Source organism: Xenopus tropicalis, chromosome 7 (genome assembly GCF_000004195.4).
Source record: "Xenopus tropicalis strain Nigerian chromosome 7, UCB_Xtro_10.0, whole genome shotgun sequence".
Taxonomy (NCBI): Eukaryota; Metazoa; Chordata; class Amphibia; order Anura; family Pipidae; genus Xenopus; species Xenopus tropicalis.
The window spans coordinates 109,491,979-109,513,703 of NC_030683.2; the positions used below are offsets into that span (position 1 = coordinate 109,491,979).

The following is a 21,725-nucleotide window of genomic DNA, read 5'->3' on the forward strand; positions in this document are numbered from 1 at the left end:
ACAGCCCTATTGGGTTTATTTCATGGTTAAATGATTCCCTTTTCTCTGTAATAATAAAACAGTACCTGTACTTGATCCCAACTAAGATATAATTACCCCTTATTGGGGGCAGAACAGCCCTATTGGGTTTATTTCATGGTTAAATGATTCCCTTTTCTCTGTAATAATAAAACAGTACCTTGTACTTGATCCCAACTAAGATATAATTACCCCTTATTGGGGGCAGAACAGCCCTATTGGGTTTATTTCATGGTTAAATGATTCCCTTTTCTCTGTAATAATAAAACAGTACCTGTACTTGATCCCAACTAAGATATAATTACCCCTTATTGGGGGCAGAACAGCCCTATTGGGTTTATTTCATGGTTAAATGATTCCCTTTTCTCTGTAATAATAAAACAGTACCTGTACTTGATCCCAACTAAGATATAATTACCCCTTATTGGGGGCAGAACAGCCCTATTGGGTTTATTTCATGGTTAAATGATTCCCTTTTCTCTGTAATAATAAAACAGTACCTGTACTTGATCCCAACTAAGATATAATTAATCCTTTTTGAAGGAAAAACAATCATATTGGGATTAATTAATGTTTACATTATATTTTAGTAGACTATGTATGTACACGTAGATCCAAATTACAGCAAAAAAAGCCCTTATCCAGAAAACCCCAGGTTCTGTTATGATCAGTCCTTAAATATTTTTTACAAAGTTACAAAATTCACTCATGTAATGTGTTTTGCAGGGAATATCTACAGCACAGCATTTACCAATAGGCTTATACACAGATTCATTATTATATGGACAGGCCCAGGACAAGATGGGCCCAAACTGGCTCAGTGTCTCATTTGGCAACCTCGCCACACGAGGGAGCTCACAGTGTATCTCTTTATAAACTTAGTGATTTAAAGGAGAAGGAAAGTCGTTTTGGTATTTTACTGGCAATAGATTTGCCACATTAGTGCCACCTAGAACACTATATTTATTCTGCAGACACTATTACCATACCTGAGTAAACAGATACTGGAACATCATGTTTACAAAAAGAGAGACAATAAATCCTGTGTTTCTTTTGATAGAGGACTCTATCTGTAAGTGCTTATGGCTGTATTTACATAGACCTTTCTGATAAAGCTTACTTAGATTTTACTTTTCCTTCTCCTTTAACTAGAATATCCATGAGAACATCAGAGTGCATCACCTTGTGATGCCTTCATCTTTACTGTAAGCCCCAGCTCTGTTTGACAGCACTGCAGTAAAAGCCCCTATTAGCCAAATACATTAAAGACAATACTTGCACGTAGGACTGATGCCTCATATCAATTTAATTGTTTGTAACATATAACAGCTAGAGCAACATATTTAACCCCTTTTGGTGGCTGCACACACAGTAATACACATATATTGATGTTCAAGATATGATATTTCATTCAGATTAAAGATGTTGGGAGCTGTTGTTCAGCTGCAGCAGAAGAGCCACATTGCTTCCCATGGTATACAGTCACTGTATGTGAGTCTCAAGGGTTTGTGTCTAGTTGTTTTCTGTAATATTCTTTATCCAGTCTAGATAGTTACAGACTTTAGCATACACTCCTGGAGAATTCTTACTGATACAGTAGCTTCCCCCCCATGAAACCGCTCCATAAAGTTCTCCATTGCAAATCAGGGGGCCGCCAGAGTCACCCTAATGAAAGGAAATAAAACTAATTTAAAAATGTGTTACAAATACATAGCAAACAGTACCGTTTTATAATTAGTTTTGAACCAACATTGATTTGAGTATTGATGATGTTTGAACCATGTCTTTGTACAAATGAATATGGCTAGGTATGCTGTATTTTATATACTAAACTTGCTGTACTAGCCCACTGGTTAACAGCAATAGCCCATTCTTTCATTGTTGTCTACAGGAGCTCTCCATTATGGATAATTATTTCTGAGCCTCAGTTGAGACAATTATTTTAATTGTTTCAGTACCAAAAATAAAAAGTTATATTTAAAGCCCAATGTTACCAGTTGGCAGAAATGACCTGGAGTTTATAAATAAGCCCCTTAGACCTCAAACCATGGTATGTAAAATCACGCATTGGTATATGGTCAATATAATAGTCAAAGTTAAGCTTTGGAGGTATTTGTCTTTTTTCCCATGATATCCTTTACATGCTGGCAGGTGTGACATATAGAAACAGGGGCAAATTCAATTTCTTTGTTATGGCCTGCCCATGTGATTCCTTTTTATTTCTTTCATTGCTGACATTCTGAAAGGTTCTAGGCCTCAGGGGCAGTATAGAGCTTTCTTGGAGATTTCTGTACTATACATGCTCCTGCACAGGGGACATCTGGGAGCTTTAGAACAATATGGCGGCTCTGCTGCCTACACAGTGTCCTGTACCAGTGCATTTTTGGTAAGAAGAGGATTGCCAGCCCAGGGTTGGGCTTAGTAATTAGAGTGATTGTCCTTTAGTGACTTTTAAACTGGAGAGAACAGCATCAAAGCAATGAATAATAACTTGTCTTCCAGCTAAGCAGTGCAAGCAACCTATATCTGCATGTTGCAATGGAGGGCGTGTGATTATAGCAATCTGCTTGTCCACCTCTCTCTCTATCCATTCTTTTCTTACATGGCAAGAACCCTTTCCACCTTCCAGGAAGCCGGCACAGAACATGTTCTCAGAAATCATCCTGGGATATGAAGCCTTACAGCTGGAGTCAGACACAATGGGCACTTCCAGACACTGCAGTTGATCAGGGTACCGTACTATAAGCAATCAAAAAAAGATTAACATTCTTCAGTTCATCATTCTATCCTGATTTTAATATATTAAAGGTCAGCAAGTAAAATTTCTTGAATTGCAATGGCAGCATGTTATCTATAGAGAGGGGTTATCCCAGTCACATACTCCAACCACAGACTGAGCTTTAGCAATAAGGAGAGTAGCAAGAAGCCATTTCATAATTTCCCAATTACCAGTAAGGAGTTATGACATTATATGTTACATGTTAAAATATGCAAACAATTCGGATGAAATAGTTGGCAAAGTATATGTGACAGATGGGGAGGTGTTAGATTTTCTTGAGATGATCAGTTTAACTGCAGCGTAGGGAGCTTATAATTAGGTTAGATCTTTCTAATCTGTCCTTGTACTGTTAACATGCAATAATAAAGGGGCAGTTAGCCTTGCTGCACTACACTGCTCAACCAACCTTTACTCAGCTGTTGCTGGACAACAAATCCAGGAATAATGTGAGATATAATGAAGACTGAGGCATGCTGGGAGCCATAATCCAGCAACATCAGGTTTGCAGGGGTGCTGCTGCCATACGGGGAGTTGAGAAACTCACCTCAGCTCCCATCAAGTTACCAGGGGTGGTAAAAAGCAGCTCCTGCTAACTTAAAGAGCTGAAATTCAGATTTTTATATCAGATTTTTGACTATTGCGCTCTCTGTACTAGCTATGTGGCCCCCCTTGATCCTCTCTAATGTGAAAAAAACAAAGTGCAGGGGGAGCGGCATCAACTTGGCACAATAAAACGTTTACAAAACTTTTCTCCAAATCTTCCCAGCCAGCGGCTGCATTAAAATGCAAAAAATCCTCCAATGAAAATTCCAGCTGATCCCAGCTGATTTGCTCCTGCAATTGGAGTTAGAAGCTTTAAGCATTTCCTAGGATTGATCAAGTGTGTCCTTTATTCTCATGTTTAATTCCAGTGTAATATAATAGGGCCAAAAATTTAGAAATAATAATCTCTGTATGTAAGATAACAGCAATTACTCTTAACAATTACATTAGAGGGCATTATAGACAGATAGCCAGAGACACCAGGATATTAAGTGGCTTGTCCAGAGTCACAAGGAGTTGTCACAGGGAATCAAACCAGGTTCTCTAGCATGAGATCCCACATCAAAGGCTGATCACTTTGTTTTTTTTACTTCAAATTCAGTGATAGCTTCTCTTGAAAGTTTTTCTATTTTTGGTTGGTGGAGGTAGGCTTATGCATCCAGATGTGCAAGTCAGGGAGCACCGATTGCAGACTGTATAGAAGCCCTGGATTTACCTCCCACCCTATGGCATTGTGCTCTCCCTGGATGCAAGTGCATAAAGACTGAAGGGTGCAATATTGCTCTATCAGGCCAGCAGTAACCTAAATGGTTGAGAAGTGTGCAACATTTTTTGTCTTTATCAGTGTCAAAGCTGTATAAATATTTTAAACTGTACTGATTATCTCCTAGCTACTAAATATGAATGTATAAATTCCAGTAGTGTTTCTTCCCTATGAAAAAATGATTCATTTGTTATCCATATGAGCTACCTACCATTATATCCAAGCACATTTCCAAAGCCAGACACTAGACACTTAGCCCCGTCTGTTGGGCAGCTTCTTGCCACTGGGATGGGCTGCACATACTGATTATACTGAGCAGGTTTCGCTAGTTTAACCAACATGATATCATGGTCATGAGCTTTATCTTTGTAGCCAAAGTGCTTATAGGCAGCCTCCACTTGGATGTGCTGCTCAGTTCCTTCCTTCTTTTTAAGATCGTGTTCTCCAAGGAGAGCAACCAAGGTCTTGGGTCTAGACAAAAGAGAGAAAATAGAATGCAAAATATGGAGTATATAAAGTGGGAAATTAATATGTTCTAACCCTGCTTTGAAACTGGTTAAAAGATGGGAGGAAAGGTTTATCCTGATTAAGCTATGAGTAGACCTCAATGACTTGGAGACAGGACCTCCAGAGAAAAACAATGTTCCCTCTGATTTCTTCTTGCCTGTGTGTGCAGATATGAGCTTACATCTTAATGTTTTGTGTGTAACAAAATACATGGGAAACACTTTATAATGAGCTGCTCTTTATCTAAAAAGATAACAGGCTACAACTGGAGGAATGGAGGGGTTTATTTACACTGAGGCTTCCCAGTGACCTGCTGGTTTGTTAGACTTTAATCCTTGGGATCAGGAACTGGAATGGGGTTTTAGTGCCATTTTCGATAATAGAAAAACCTTAGATATTTCCTAATTACTGTAAAAGGACAAGCAAATTGTATGTTCTGCACAAGCCCTATTCAGTAAACCAATGTTGAAAATGGGGTATAATGTTTTTTTTTAAATGAACTGTATGAGAGGCATAGCTGTTCATATACATATGTCACATTGTGAGTTACTTACGGCTGGTAGCAATGAGCAGCAGAAATAATCCATCTGGGTGAAATTAGGGAACCCCCACACCAGTTTCCTCCATTGTAGGTGAACAATACTTGCCAGGGCTGGGAGTGAGGGGTGCACTCATATCCTCCAACAATCTTATCATCATCATCATCCAGAGGAGCAGCAGCTGCAAATAATAATAGCAGTATTGGGTGTATGTGCCTTTTCCATAGGGCTTATATATGGCAGTACACAACAGTTGCCTATGAGATGTTATGGAACCCAATGCTAAAACGTAAGCTTTTTTGTTGAAATGCCAGGCAGTATTCTGATGAAGTGGTACGAAGCCACGAAACGCGTCAAGCGAGCTATATAGGACTGTTATGTTTTTCATTTTATTAATAAAAGTGATATTTTAAATAAGGCAATGTTCTCAGTGCTCCGTCTAATATTTTTGTTCTGACTGTTGGAGTACGCCGGAACTGGGGGCGCAACAGACGTTGTAGCACGAGAACTGCTTTACAGCTGGAAACGCCGGTGAGTGCTCCCCTTACTATATTGTTACGTTCAGGCAGTATTTTAATGACTGTTAATTTCAAATACATAGCCATACTAATATTCTCTTTACCTGGTGCTATCACCATTTTCTTTTTTTTCTTTTTTTCTCTTTAACGTTTTTTTATTGGTGAATAAAGAAAAGTTTACAGCAATAATGTTGCAGTGGTTTTACATTATACAATACGCATATATATATATATATATATATATATATATATATATATATATATATATATATAAAAAAGTAAATTGAATAAACAAGCAGGTAAATAGAGTAAATAAAGTAGAACATTGCAACCTCACTTGTGCGGGTAGATTGATGTTAGATCTAAATTCACCTGTTTTATTACTATACCTTGGGAAGTAACAAAAGACAGATAAAGTAGGAAAGGAAGAGAGAGAAGAGATAATAGGACAGAAGGAGAGTATTTAGAAAAACACTGTCTGAATGCCAGGATTTTTATAAAAAAGGGAGATAACAAAAAAGAAAAGCACCTATGGGGGCTATCCATGTCTTGTTTATAGACATAGACATAAAATCTGCAGCCAGGTTTTTAAATGTATCCATTATTCAGTTATTTCCTAAACATTACACTGAAGAGAGATCATATGCACTTTCTGGTGGGGTTTTTTTCAGAATATTTGCTATTGTTCCAGGGATCCCATTTTGCGTGATACTTGTGCATTAGGTGGTTATATTTCTGGTGTTGAAGTATTCCATGGTACTGTTACTATTGAGTAAGGAAATTATGTCATTTAATGTAGGGATCAGTATTGATTTCCAGTTTCTTGCTATCAGTAAACGGGATACCGCAAGAACATGAATTATGAACCGTTTTTTATTTCAGGGGATGTGATCTAAGTCCAGATTTAGCAGAGCAAGTCTAGGAGATATTGAAATGTTGATTTGAGATAAGTCCGTTAGGATAGGAGATATTGAGAGACAAAATTGGGATATCTTAGGGCAATCCCACCATATGTGAATAAAAGTTCCGATTTGGTTGCAGTTTCTCCAGCATTTGTTGGATGAAGTGGCCGGGAAGATTCTATAGATTTTTGCAGGGGTCATGTACCATCTGTACATTAATTTTACACTGGATTCAAGGAGTTGGAGTTGATCTCGGTTTCCCATTTTTTTGTATAAGAGTTTGTTTCTTGTACATTGATGTCCAACAACCGGGCATAATACTGCAATATTTTTGAAGGTTGTTGTAGTAAGGTGTAAAGCCGGTTTTGTTCTGTTGGTAGGGGTTTTAGTTTCTGTAGTGAGTTGGTTCTCAGATAACTGGATAATTGTAGGTAGGCAAAAAAAGTTGAGTTTGGTACTTTGAATTTGTTCCTTAAATAGGTGAAAGGTTGGAATATAAGTTTTTGAAACAGGTCTGCGAAAGTGGTAATGTTTGCTTGTGTCCATATGGTTAAGTTCAGGTTATCTATTATTTTTTGGAATCCAGTTATAGGAAAATGAGGGTAAAGACCGTTCTTCAGATTGTCCATATGTATTAGTGTGTCCCATATTTTAATTGAGGCTGTTGTCGCAGGTAAATGGTTTTTTTGTCCCGAGCGTAATTAAGGAGGGATCCATATTGTAGAGGTGATTGGAATCTCTGTGGTGGGGATAACTGAGAGTTCTTGAGATACCCGTTGAGGAGGATTGTCCGTATCAAAAAATTGTTGCAAAAGATTGAGATGACAGGCCTGATAGTACTTTTTAAAGTTGGGGAGTGCTAAGCCTCCTTTGTTTTTGGAATTTGTCATGGTGTTATATGCTACTCTGGGTTTTCGTTTTTGCCAAATAAATTTGGATACTAGACCTTGTAATGAAGCAAAAAATTTAGCAGGAATATTAATTGGTATGGTTCTAAATAAATATAGGATTTTTGGTAATAGGTTGCATTTAATTGCTGCTAAACGGCCTAGCCACGAGATATCTTTGTACATCCAGTCCTGGGTGAGTTTTTGAAATTAAGCATAGGAGTAAAGTTTTCTTTAAACAGATTTTTTACAGAGAAACTTACATGGATGCCCAAATATTTTATGGAAGACTGCTGCCATTCGAACTTATATGAGGACTTTAGGTCCGAAAGAATGTGGTTTGGAATCCATATCGGGAGTGCTTCTGTTTTGGTGGTATTGATTTTGTAATAGGAGACTAGGGAGAATTGTTTAATTATTTGGAATAAGTCTGGTAGGGATTTACTGGGGTTTGTAATTGTAATGATTACGTCATCTGCAAAAAGTGAGGTTTTACAGATTTGAGAACCAATTGTGTATCCTTGAATCATTGGGGATCTACGTATAGATTCTGCTAGGGGTTCCATAATGAGGGCAAATATAAGAGGGGAGAGTGGACAACCTTGTCTAGTACCATTGGTTAGGAAAAATGGGGCTGAGCTAAAACCATTTGTAAGAATTTTGGCAGAGGGTTTAGTATATAAAGCTAAAGCACTGTCTAAAAAGAAATCAGAGAAGCCAAACTTAAGTAAAACTGCTTTAATAAAGGGCCAGGCTTCTCTATCGAATGCTTTTTCAGCATCTAAAGATAGGATCAGGCAAGGTGTTCTGTTAGAATTAGCATGTAGGGCAATGTTAATTATTTTTCTAGTGTTGTCCGGAGCTTGCCTAGTTGGGATGAAGCCTACCTGGTCATTTACTATTAAAGTCTTTAATAAAGGATTTAATCTTATAGCTAAAATTTTTGCATAGATTTTTATGTCCGAATTTAGTAGGGAAATTGGCCTATAATTGGTTACTAGATTAGGGTCTTTTCCTGGTTTTGGTATCGTGGTTATAGTGGTTTGGAATAATTCCGTACGGGGAGAGGGGTTGGCACCTAAATTATTAAATAGTAGCGTTAACAGTGGGGAAATATTGGGCATTCGTTTTTTATAAAAATTATTAGTAAACCCATCAGGTCCGGGGGCTTTATTGATTTTTAGGATTTTGGTTGCTTGTAAAACTTCATCTGCTGAAATGGGTTGATTTAGTTGTTCTTTCTGTTGTTGTGACAGGATTGGTAAAGATAGAGAGGCTAGAAAGTTGTCAATGTTTGTTTGTGTTGGTTAAGGGGTGTATGGATCATCACTGAGATTATAAAGGGTAGAATAATAGTTAGCAAATTCTTGTGCCATTTGTGTTGGGTTGGTTAGCTATCACCATTTTCTGAATTATGTTATATTGTGGAGTGAAAGTTTCCAAAGGGTGGGGTATAGGAGCCTTGAAATGATCAGAGGGGTTCAGATGTTGTCCTTCCTTAAGCAATAGAATGTCAACATTCTCCCGCTCTGTGAGTTTATTAAATGGTGTGTGTGGATGAAGTGTTTTAAATAGGAGCTTAGTTGCAGCGGTTGGCAGGGTGGGGCACCCCTGGGGTAGTAGAAAAGGAGGGGTTGTCATGGTTAAATGGTTACTTGGATTTTGTAATGGGTAAGCATGGGGCTAGGTTTTAGCAAATAGTCTCAGTATTTAGGTGGGTTGGGGGGATCAGGAGGCCGAGGCTTAGTTTCAAGGTTTGCACAGAGTGTTTAAGCTAAGCATGTCAAGTTAATCTTCGTTGAGTTGTTTTACTAATATATGTGCAACCTTTTGTATATAAGGGGCATTTGCAATGCAGAACGCAGCGTGAAAGTGCAAAAAAAGTCCACAGTCAGCCATTTTAACTGCACAGTGTACACTGCATTGTTCAAATTCCCACAGGCCTCAGTTGGAGAGTCCAATGGCTGCCCCCTTGAATGGAGTCCTGCCTGCTAAATGGACTCTACTTAAGTCATGGTAATATTACTCAAGCTGTACAATAACTGTGCAATAATGAATCTCAGGCAGCCATAGCTCAACAGATTCACTTGTTGCAAAGTTTAATTAAAAAAAAAATCCCAACACTACTAATGTTTTTGGTTTTAAGCCTTACTTTCAGTCCAATGTCCCCCTTTGCTCATAAAGTATACATATATATATATATATATACAATATTGTTATAATATTCCCGTTATTATATTACTCCAGTAATTCAGGTTTATCCTAATTGGCTACCTGCATATTCTACTTTTGGAACCTCTTCATGGGTTCACCCCCAAATTTGTAGTTCTGTGTATATCTAAGACACTAGAAATGAGCTCTTACTATAACTGACCTGCAGACCTACCCCCCAGCCCATCCACATGTTTGTGCGGGTTGCTACCAGAGTTTGCTAACTACAGCTCTACATCTTTCCATTTGAGTACTATTGGTATACATATGTCATTTTCATGTTTGCTAAATGTATAATTATTTGAACTTTTAAGATGGAAATTAGGTTTCCTTATAAATTATGACACTGAAAAATAGAGGATATTGCTAAATGCAGATTTTACACAACAAAAGAAATTACAGATGTTATAAAGTTGATTTTATGTGGATAAACCAAGAATAACCCTAGATGTTCTTTAGAGACCAATGTTTTAAATATTTGTAGATCTCTAACAGATTCTTACCTGCAACTGCCAGGAACATCAGTACCCAGAGAGGCATCATGATGAGTTTTCTTGGGTTGTCAGTCGTAAGCTGAACTGAATCGAAGAGACTGTTGTTCACAAAGGGGAGAGCCTTTATAGGCCAGTTATCAGCATAAAAGAGCACCTGGTTTCTTCCCATGGACCTTCTCCAGGTACTTAGATCATAAGTGCTAGCCTGGTAATAATTAGTCACAGGAAACATGTCTTGGCTATTAATTGATAAATCAACATTATTGCTGCCATTTTTAGTAATATTTAATAGAATTTATGCATCAACAATGATAAAAAAGCCAGTTGGTGATCTGTTCTTGGAAATGTATTTCTAGCCATGTCAAATACTTAATATTCCAAGGTGAGTTGAGCAAATCCAGCAGCCATATTCATACCCTCTAACATTACAGACTAAGCAGTACAGAATGGTTTTTTATTCAAGGAAGGAGTCCAGGTGCAGTTTGTCTATAAGGAAAAAATGAACAACTTTTTCCTTCACTATAACCTTATCCAGACACCTGTGGCTGTGAGAGCTCAGTCACTGGCACAATTCTGTTATAGATTAGCAGTAGTAAATATTCTAAAGTCACCATCAAAAAAAAGTCAGTTGGTGATTGAATCTCAGACAAGAAACTCTAAGCCATGTAAGATATTAGCCATATACCTAGGTGAAAAGAACAAGCATGATCTGACACATAGTCCACTTCATACCAATTACAATAACCAGATATTCAATATATGTAATGTAAAGTGAACTTTACCAAAGTAAAAAAAAAATATATATAAACCATCCTTTGCAGCTTAAATGTTACCATAGAATGTCTTATAGCCGCTCTGTGAGAATATCATCCAGGGAGCATATTGTTAAGTCACGTAGTTATTTAGTCACCCTACTCACTGCTTTTTAAGTTGGGGGGTCCAATGCTGTACTCCTTGAGGTCAAAAATGTTCAGCTTTACCCACTTCTCATCTATAATATAGCAGTTATGAATAGGACTCTTTCTGAGTTTAAACTTGTATATATTGAAGTGGAGTTCCATAAACTTAGGAGATGTATTTAAAGTTTATGAATGCCAACAAACAGTGGGGACACATTACAATGTGGTGATATTATTAGGCATATTTTCCAGTACTGTATTACAACAGAGGGCTACCAGTCAAACTCTTATAGATGAATATACCAGAGACTTATGGGTAGATTTTGATCCTAGAAACCAATACCTAATGCCTTTTTCCCCTCAAAAATACCCACCTATCACTATTACCATCTTCTATTACACCGGAGAAAGAATTTCAAATATCTCAGAACCTTATTATTTATATCTTTCTTGTCATCAGAATCATTAGGCAGTAAATAAAATAATACCTGCTCTGACTTCCTATCCCAGTTCTAAAGCCAAGATGCTCATAACTATTGCCACTACACACTGAATTAGGGCTTTACTGGGCCCTCTACACTTTTGGCCCCCCTGAAACCACAGGGACTCCCCTCTCTGACTAATTCTGTACTAATTTATCAAGATGTTTGTGGAGAAAGCCCACATTGCTGCCCATTTCCCTGGGCCTGCTCTAAACTATGCATTACCTCAGGAGAAACCGTTACCACTGCCATTCATTCTCACAACTCTAAACCACAAACTTTTTCACCTATATCTTTAGAACAGCCTTCAGTACTCACCCCTGGTATTCAGTTTGGCTTTCTCTATAGGATGTTTAGCATTGGTTTGCAATCATGGTTTCTTCACTTCTCCTACTGAAGTTGCATTTAACACACAGGGTTAGATAATAACCACAGGCTTAGATACTTATCTTGAGATGGGTATCAAGGTTTGCTATATCATCTGCAGCATAGATACTACAAATTTTTATTACAATTTAAACAGAGATGAGATGCAATGTGAACAAATAGTGAAAAGTTCCATATTTTTTGCATTTTGAGCCCTTACTCCAGATTAATTTGCTCCTTGAGGTGCAGCTCTTTGACCTTCTAGAATAGAACACTAAGGGGCACATTTACTAACCCACGAACGGGTCGAAATGAGTCCGATTGCGTTTTTTTCGTATTGATCGGTATTTTGCGATTTTTTCGGCTTCTTTACAAATTTTTCGTTACCAATACGATTTTTGCATAAAAACGCGAGTTTTTCGTAGCCATTACGAAAGTTGCGTAAAATCTGGCGATTTTTCGTAGCGTTAAAACTTGCGCAAAAAGTTGCACTTTTTTCGTAGCGTTAAAACTTACGCGAAACTTTGCACCATTTAAGTTTTAACGCTACGAAAAAGGCGCAACTTTTCGCGTAAGTTTTAACGCTACGCAAAAAGCGCAACTTTTTACGCAACTTTCGTAATGGCTACGAAAAACTCGTATTGGTAACGAAAAATTCGTAAAGAAGCCGAAAAAATCGCAACAAATACGAAAAAGTCGCAAAATGTTCGTTTTCAAGTCGGAACTTTCCCAATTCGGGTCGGATTCGTGGGTTAGTAAATCAGCCCCATAAAGTTGCTCCTTTGCATGCTGTGTTGATCAATTAAATATTGATAATATCTTCTCTCTTTTTTTGACTGCAATATTACTGGCTAGAGTTAAATGAGTTAGATCTCGTAGTTACATAGTTACATAGTTACATAGGGTTGAAAAAAGACCAGTGTCCATCAAGTTCAACCCATCCAAGTAAACCCAGCACACCTAACCCACACCTACCAATCTATACACTCACATACATAAACTATAAATACAACCACTAGTACTAACTGTAGATATTAGTATCACAATAGCCTTTGATATTCTGATTGATCAAGAACTCATCCAGGCCCCTCTTATAGGCATTAACAGAATCTGCCATTACCACATCACTAGGAAGGGCATTCCCCAACCTCACTGCCCTCACCGTGAAAAACCACCTACGCTGCTTCAAATGGAAGCTCCTTTCCTGTTCCTCTCTGCTGCTGCCCTGCCCCCTATTAAATTCTTTGTACATCCCACTTATTTATTGTGTTTTTCCTCACATATCTTCACTATTATATATGCAGGAAAGTCTTTTCAAGATATTCCATACATGCAAGAAATATAGCACAATATCTTAATGCAAAAACAATTATAATAGAACAATGTCCTTACTTATCAAGCAAAGCACATCTAATACACATTTTTTGTGCCAAATTTGCACCAGTGCAAGCGTCCAGTGTGCCCCAAGGGGATGCGTGCCTGGGTGCACCCTCCGCACCCCTGGTAGTTCCACCACTGCCACTCTGTAACTCAACATCCATGCATCCATTGATATGGATAGTTGTTAGGAGGTCCCTAAGGTGTGGAATTACATGCTGGGGGTTGCTGTGCTAGCCACAGGGGAGGAGGAGCCATATGTATTTAAGGGTGTGTCTTAACAGGACTTTAATTTTTTTTCTCATATAAGTGATGGGCGATATCCCTGCACTGCGCACCAACCATTTGTCTTTTTGGTGTGCTACCACCATTACTGTTAATGTGGTCTTTGAAATGTTTGTATTAACATGGGTGTGGGTTAAAGTGGGTGTGGTTTTAAAACAGGGAGTGGTCAAAATTGACTACAGTTATCAGCCCTCCACCACGTAGGCCAGAAAAATTCTGGCCATCGGTGCCACAGAAGTTGGACAGCACTGGTGTATGGCATGGTATTATTTTTTTTTAGCCGCAACAAAACACTAGCGACAAGTAGCACGTAGTACATGAGGAAATTAGTCGCCCCATAATTAATCTCTGCTAGCAGTGGTGACTAATCTTCTCTGAATGCTTTCCAGCTGGCAATAGTGTAAGTCGATTCGCCATTCTAAATTAGCCCGGAGTTGCCAGTGGTGATTTACTTTATCGCCAGTGGGAAAGCATTCAGAGGAGATTAGTTACCACCACTAGGGAAGATTAATCAAGGGCTGACTTATCTAGTGTTTAATTGCCCTAACAGCCAGGCCACACAGCCAATGTCCAAGGCCACTTTCTCTAGGCACAGTCACAGGCCCCTCGGCACTCGCTTTCTCTCTCTCTTTGTCCCAGGCTCCCCAGGTCCCCTGGTTCTCTCCCAGGCTTCTTCTCACACACTTTTTCAGTCTTCCAGCCCATTTAAGTGTTGTTGTAAGGTGTTTGTTATTATTTTGGTCAGATTTCAGGGGTGGCTGGGACCCAGTGGAAAGGTTAGGAGGGGAGTTTTGAGATGAATGGGTAGCTAGCAGCCTGATACCTCATGGGAATGTATGCACCCTAGCAAGCAGATTTGGTCAGGGGAGGAGGCTGGTGCCAGGCTAGTATGGCAAGTTGTGGCACAACTTTTGATTGACAGTTATTTGCCTATTAAAGTAACAGCGCTAGTTAAGACTTAAGTAGTTGTTATACAAAATAGCACATAACATTTAAATATAATTACAATGATCATTACAGTAGATGTCATATTTCATTTTCAACGGCTGTGGCCAGTGTGCTTTTTGGGGTGTGAGTATGGGGTGGGGTTAGATTTTGGCTAGGATGGTGCAAAATGCAAGTTACAAGTTAGAAACTTGTTTACTAGGCTGTGATGAAAATGATATATTTTGCAAAACATATACTGCCCATCAGTAGGTGTATCAAAGAGCCAATGCATATCTCAGATAGATGCAATGGAATACAAGAAGGTGACCATTCAAAATGTTAAATTAATCTTTATTGACAGAAAAAGATGAGTATCAAGAGTGTTGGGCATAAGAATTACACACGAGAATAAGTTGGATATACAGTGGCTTGCAAAAGTATTCGGCCCCCTTGAACTTTTCCACATTTTGTCACATTACAGCCACAAACATGAATCAATTTTATTGGAATTCCACGTTAAAGACCAATACAAAGTGGTGTACACGTGAGAAGAGGAACAAAAATCATACATGATTCCAAACATTTTTTACAAATAAGTAACTGCAAAGTGGGGTGTGTGTAATTATTCAGCCCCCTTTGGTCTGAGTGCAGTCAGTTGCCCATAGACATTGCCTGATGAGTGCTAATGACTAAATAGAGTGCACCTGTGTGTAATCTAATGTCAGTACAAATACAGCTGCTCTGTGACGGCCTCAGAGGTTTTCTAAGAGAATATTGGGAGCAACAACACCATGAAGTCCAAAGAACACACCAGACAGGTCAGGGATAAAGTTATTGAGAAATTTAAAGCAGGCTTAGGCTACAAAAAGATTTCCAAAGCCTTGAACATCCCACGGAGCACTGTTCCACCGATCATTCAGAAATGGAAGGAGTATGGCACAACTGTAAACCTACCAAGACAAGGCCGTCCACCTAAACTCACAGGCCGAACAAGGAGAGCGCTGATCAGAAATGTAGCCAAGAGGCCCATGGTGACTCTGGGGGAGCTGCAGAGATCTACAGCTCAGGTGGGGGAATCTGTCCATAGGACAACTATTAGTCGTGCACTGCACAAAGCTGGCCTTTATGGAAGAGTGGCAAGAAGAAAGCCATTGTTAACAGAAAACCATAAGAAGTCCCGTTTGCAGTTTGCCACAAGCCATGTGGGGGACACGGCAAACATGTGGAAGAAGGTGCTCTGGTCAGATGAGACCAAAATGGAACTTTTTGGCCAAAATGCAAAACGCTATGTGTGGCAGAAAACTAACACTGCACATCACTCTAAACCCACCATCCCCACTATCAAATATGGTGGTGGCAGCATCATGCTCTGGGGGTGCTTCTCTTCATCAGGGACAGGGAAGCTGGTAAGAGTTGATGGGAAGATGGATGGAGCCAAATACAGGGCAATCTTGGAAGAAAACCTCTTGGAGTCTGCAAAAGACTTGAGACTGGGGCGGAGGTTCACCTTCCAGCAGGACAACGACCCTAAACATAAAGCCAGGGCAACAATGGAATGGTTTAAAACAAAACATATCCATGTGTTAGAATGGCCCAGTCACAGTCCAGATCTAAATCCAATGGAGAATCTGTGGCAAGATCTGAAAACTGCTGTTCACAAACGCTGTCCATCTAATCTGACTGAGCTGGAGCTGTTTTGCAAAGACGAATGGGCAAGGATTTCAGTCTCTAGATGTGCAAAGCTGGTAGAGACATACCCTAAAAGCCTGGCAGCTGTAATTGCAGCAAAAGGGGGTTCTACAAAGTATTGACTCAGGGGGCTGAATAATTACACACACCCCACTTTGCAGTTATTTATTTGTAAAAAATGTTTGGAATCATGTATGATTTTCGTTCCACTTCTCACGTGTACACCACTTTGTATTGGTCTTTCACGTGGAATTCCAATAAAATTGATTCATGTTTGTGGCTGTAATGTGACAAAATGTGGAAAAGTTCAAGGGGGCCGAATACTTTTGCAAGCCGCTGTATTGCTAATCATATATTCCCCCTTTCTGATTCACTACAGAAGAGCTGCCAACTTTCCAAGACCATTACCCAGTACCATTAATACAGAGTAGGTGCAATTCCAAGACAAACAAAGCATAAACAATTTAGAATGGGAACAAAGACATGTGCAACGCGGCAGACCTGTAAATGGAATTCTCATGTGAAGAAGGTATGGGTAGAGCTGCTGGACCATCACTTGTGGCTCATAGTATCCCATTGGTGGAGCAAAACAGCTTGCAGGGGAGTCGTACCCATTGCCCCTTCTTTATTACTGATACCGATACTTATTACTAATAATGCAGCTTCACTCCCTTTTTGTTTTGTAACACGTTTTGTGGTGTTATCGCAGTAGGGCTTGCATGCAAGCTAGAAAATGATAGAAATACATTGCTTTGCTTGATAAAGATAAAAAAAACAAACAAAAAAGCTTTTCTTATTTAAAGGAAGATTAAGGACGGATTTTTTGCAACCTAAGATGACAGTAGCACTGTGTTTATCTGTAGCAATCTGTTGGTTTGTATAAAAGAGAAGTAGAGTGACAAACATTAAAAAACTGTTCCAAGCAACAGCACTGGGAAGCCCTTATGAATGTTGCTTTTTGTCTCTAGCGTGCATTTTACAGTGGGTATTTGTTATAGCTTTAGGGCCAAGTCACACTAAGGGGCCCATTTATCAAAGTCTGTATTTCAGAGTTTTAAAAGTATGTTAAGAAAAATTTGTATCAAATGTGATAATTTCTGATGTGCGCTAATATCACGAAAATTTTGGATCGTGGTCGTATGAAAATATCATGGTATGATCTGAAAGTTCCGAAATTTTCGAACGATCGTAAATGGTGTGAAAACCTTTCTGACTTTGATCCTTCTGTACATTATTTTGGAAGCCTCCCATAGGGCTCCATGGCACTCTGCAGCTCCAACCTGGCCCAAGGAAAGTCTCCCATAGGGCTCAATGGCACTCTGCAGCTCCAACCTGGCCCAAGGAAAGTCTCCCATAGGGCTCAGTGGCACTCTGCAGCTCCAACCTGGCCCAAGGAAAGTCTCCCATAGGGCTCAATGGCACTCTGCAGCTCCAACCTGGCCCAAGGAAAGTCTCCCATAGGGCTCAATGGTACTCTGCAGCTCCAACCTGGCCCAAGGAAAGTCTCCCATAGGGCTCAATGGCACTCTGCAGCTCCAACCTGGCCCAAGGAAAGTCTCCCATAGGGCTCAGTGGCACTCTGCAGCTCCAACCTGGCCCAAGGAAAGTCTCCCATAGGGCTCAATGGCACTCTGCAGCTCCAACCCGGCCCAAGGAAAGTCTCCCATAGGGCTCAATGGCACTCTGCAGCTCCAACCCGGCCCAAGGAAAGTCTCCCATAGGGCTCAATGGCACTCTGCAGCTCCAACCCGGCCCAAGGAAAGTCTCCCATAGGGCTCAATGGCACTCTACAGCTCCAACCTGGCCCAAGGAAAGTCTCCCATAGGGCTCAATGGCACTCTGCAGCTCCAACCCGGCCCAAGGAAAGTCTCCCATAGGGCTCAATGGCACTCTGCAGCTCCAACCTGGCCCAAGGAAAGTCTCCCATAGGGCTCAATGGCACTCTGCAGCTCCAACCCGGCCCAAGGAAAGTCTCCCATAGGGCTCAATGGCACTCTGCAGCTCCAACCTGGCCCAAGGAAAGTCTCCCATAGGGCTCAATGGCACTCTGCAGCTCCAACCCGGCCCAAGGAAAGTCTCCCATAGGACTCAATGACACAGAGCTACTAGTAGCAGCTACTTGTCATGGCTACTAAAATAGACAATGCTGATCATTTACTGATAATTGTCTCTATGTGTGTTTTAGCAGAAGCAGTTCTCAGTATTGTCTATGGCAGGGTATTTTCTGGAGTTTAGTAGCCTTGAAAAAGTAGCTGCTACTAGTAGCTCAGTGTGTCTTCACCCTAAAACTAGAAGTAGCCAGATGCTGTACTCAGTCTGAACACAATTACTGCTGCGTTGCAAACTGTCTCTAGAAGCAATGTCAGAGCAAGAACTATAAGGATGAAGACACACAGAGGTACTAGTAGCAGCTACTTGTCACGGCAACAAAAATAGACAATGCTGATCTTCACCGATAATTGTCTCTGTGTGTTTTAGCAATTCTCGGTATTGTCTATAGCAGGGTATTTTCTGGAGTTTAGTAGCTGTGACAAGTAGCTGCTACTAAGTAGTTCTGTGTATCTTTGCCCTAAAGGGAGAATGGCTTAGATGGCCAAAAGGACTTGTACAATGTCACTTTGGGCACAGTTTGGGCAAACTCTAACTTTTCTCATAACCTATAATAGACATGAACCTCATTTACAAGAAAATCACAACTTTTAGGCTCAAAAACAAATGGAAATTTGTGCTGGTGGAATTGACACATATTTTGTGATTGCACCTAGTATGTATTCTTACCCAGAGGAACGATTAATTTTTTGGGCCTATTAATGTGAATGATATACAGGTATGTAATCCATTATCCAGAAATCTGTTGTCCAGAAATTCCAAACTACAGGAAGGCAATCTTGAACAGACTCTAATCAATTCACATTTAAAAAAAAATACTTCCTTTTTCTCTAATTAAAATGTACATTGCACTTGATCCTAACTAAAATATAAGTAATCTTTATTGGAGGCAAAACAATCCTTCTCAGTTTATTTAATTTTTACGTTATTTTTTAGTAGACAAAGTATGGTGATTCAAATGACAGAAAGACCCTTTATCCAGAAAATTAAGGTTAAGGTTGCCTTCGGTCCCTGCTTCAGGGGGACTGACCCATTTTTCATTTCTCTGTCCCCTTGGAAAATAGACCCCAGCAAGCGTCCCCAATTTTAAAAGCTGTCCCTGGATCTCTCCATGACAACAGAGCCAACCCCCAGCCAGTCATTACTGTTCCAGGACAGGAGGAGGAAGGAGTGATCTTTGGTCACCTGATCACCTTCGCTCCTCCCACATCCTTGAAACTTCCCTCCCCCAGCTTTACTGTTGCTGAAAAAAGAAATTTGTATTTAAAGGAAAAGATATTAAGATTAAAGTATGTGGCTCTGTTGAGCAGTGGGAGAGTTGCCAAAAAAGTGCTTGTGGCACAAAACCTTTCTATGGGGCACACAGTGCACCGCAGTCCTATTTCTGTCCCTGAATTTCACTTTGAGAATCTGGTAACCTTACCCCAGGTCCCTAGCATTTTGAATAACAGGTCCCATACCTGTACAAATATGGGACCTGTCCAGAATATTTGGGACCTGGGGTTTTCCAGATGGGATCTTTCTGTAATTTGGATCTACATACCTTAAGTCAGAGATCCCTAACCAGTGGCTCAGGGGTAACATGTTGCCCCCCAACCCCTTGGATGTTGCTCTCAGTGCCCCCAAACCAGGGAGTTATTTTTGAATTCCTGACTTGGGGACAAGTTTTGGTTGAATAAAAACAAGATTTTTCTGTAAGCTGATAGTGTGCATAGAGGCTGCCTAATAGCCAATCACAGCCCTTATTTGGCTCCTCCATTAACTTTTATGATGCTTGTGTTGCTCTCCAAGTCTTTTTACATTTGCTTGTGGCTCACGAGTAAGAAAGGTTGGGGATCCCTGCCTTAAGTCTACTAAAAAAATCATTTAAACATGAAATAATCCCAATAGGATTGTTTTGCCTTCAGTAAGGATTAATTATATCTTAGTTGGGATCAAGTACAGGTACTGTTTTATTATTACAGAGAAAAGGGAATCATTTAACCATTAAATAAACCCAATAGGGCTGTTCTGCCCCCAATAAGGGGTAATTATATCTTAGTTGGGATCAAGTACAGGTACTGTTTTATTATTACAGAGAAAAGGGAATCATTTAACCATTAAATAAACCCAATAGGGCTGTTCTGCCCCCAATAAGGGGTAATTATATCTTAGTTGGGATCAAGTACAGGTACTGTTTATTATTACAGAGAAAAAGGAAAGTATTTATAAAAATGTGAATTGAGTAAATTCGAATCTATGGGAGATGCCCTTCCCGTAATTTGGAGCTTTCTTGGATCCTATAATATATTTGAGACTCACTTCCATTGCAGTTTGTGCTTTAATCCCTTGTCTTGCAGAAATCCCATATTATTGGGGTTTATCTACTGTACATATGTTCCATTGGGGTAAAATTACACTGAAATTCAGGGGAAAAAAACCTGCATCATGGGATCACTTTGAACTTGACTGACTGGAAGTTTGCAGATGATTCCCATTTAAAATGAACAGGATGATATCAAATGTAGCTACAATACAAAATGTTAGTGTTAAAAATTCTCAATAGTCTTTATTGTTTATAGGACAGACTGCTTTCTAATTAGATTGGTTTGTGGATTTTGTGTCTACTGTTTGAAATTTCGTTTATAGGATATTGTTACGAGCTGTTATAATACACTTTCTTTTTAATTTCCTTTTGTCTGTGTATATATATATATACAGGTCAATGCCTGGAGGGGTTCATTCTTGCGTGAGAAAATTTGCTTTGAGGAAATGAGAGTTTAATGTGTGCCCCATATTTTTACTGGTGTGGTTCCTCTTTTTTTCTCAAATATCTCACATTTTTATCTCGGAGTCTGATCTTCTGGCAGTTGGTAAGGTTTTGCTTGTCTGTCAGAGACAAATGGTAAACACACTACAAACGGCTAGGTATTCTTGTTATCATAGCATTATATCATCTTAATAGCCACAGGCTTCAGTTTATTTATATTAATGTTTATAGGGCACCTGTCATAGCAAAGTTATTTTCACCATCTGGAGGTTTGGGCCAATACAGCACACAATCTAGTTGGAGAAAAAAATACTATTTTTATAGTTACATAGTTACATAGTTACATAGGGTTGAAAAAAGACCATTGTCCATCAAGTTCAACCCATCCGAGTAAACCCAGCACACAACCTATACTAACCAATCTATACACTCACATACATAAACTATATATATACAACCAGTAATACTAACTGTAGATATTAGTATCACAATAGCCTTGGATATTCTGCTTGTTCAAAAACTCATCCAGGCCCCTCTTAAAGGCATTAACAGAGTCTGCCATTACCACATCACTAGGAAGGGCATTCCACAGCCTCACTGCCCTCACCGTGAAAAACCACCTACGCTGCTTCAAATGGAAGCTCTGTTCCTCTAATCTATAGGGGTGACCTCTGGTGCGCT

At 39.5% G+C, this 21,725-nt stretch overlaps 1 protein-coding gene across 1 annotated transcript; it reads right to left on the reverse strand.

Annotated features, from left to right (window-relative positions):
* Nucleotides 1-1,306: 1,306 nt before the first annotated feature.
* LOC100498532 (trypsin-3-like) lies at nt 1,307-10,246 on the reverse strand. The gene is made up of 5 exons (NM_001346569.1): nt 10,171-10,246; nt 5,165-5,330; nt 4,315-4,574; nt 2,621-2,757; nt 1,307-1,683 (listed from the first exon to the last, which is right to left on the reverse strand). The coding sequence occupies exons 1-5, from the start codon at nt 10,208-10,210 to the stop codon at nt 1,531-1,533; spliced, it is 756 nt and encodes a 251-aa protein (NP_001333498.1). The 5' UTR covers nt 10,211-10,246; the 3' UTR covers nt 1,307-1,530.
* Between the last annotated feature and the right edge of the window lie 11,479 nt (nt 10,247-21,725).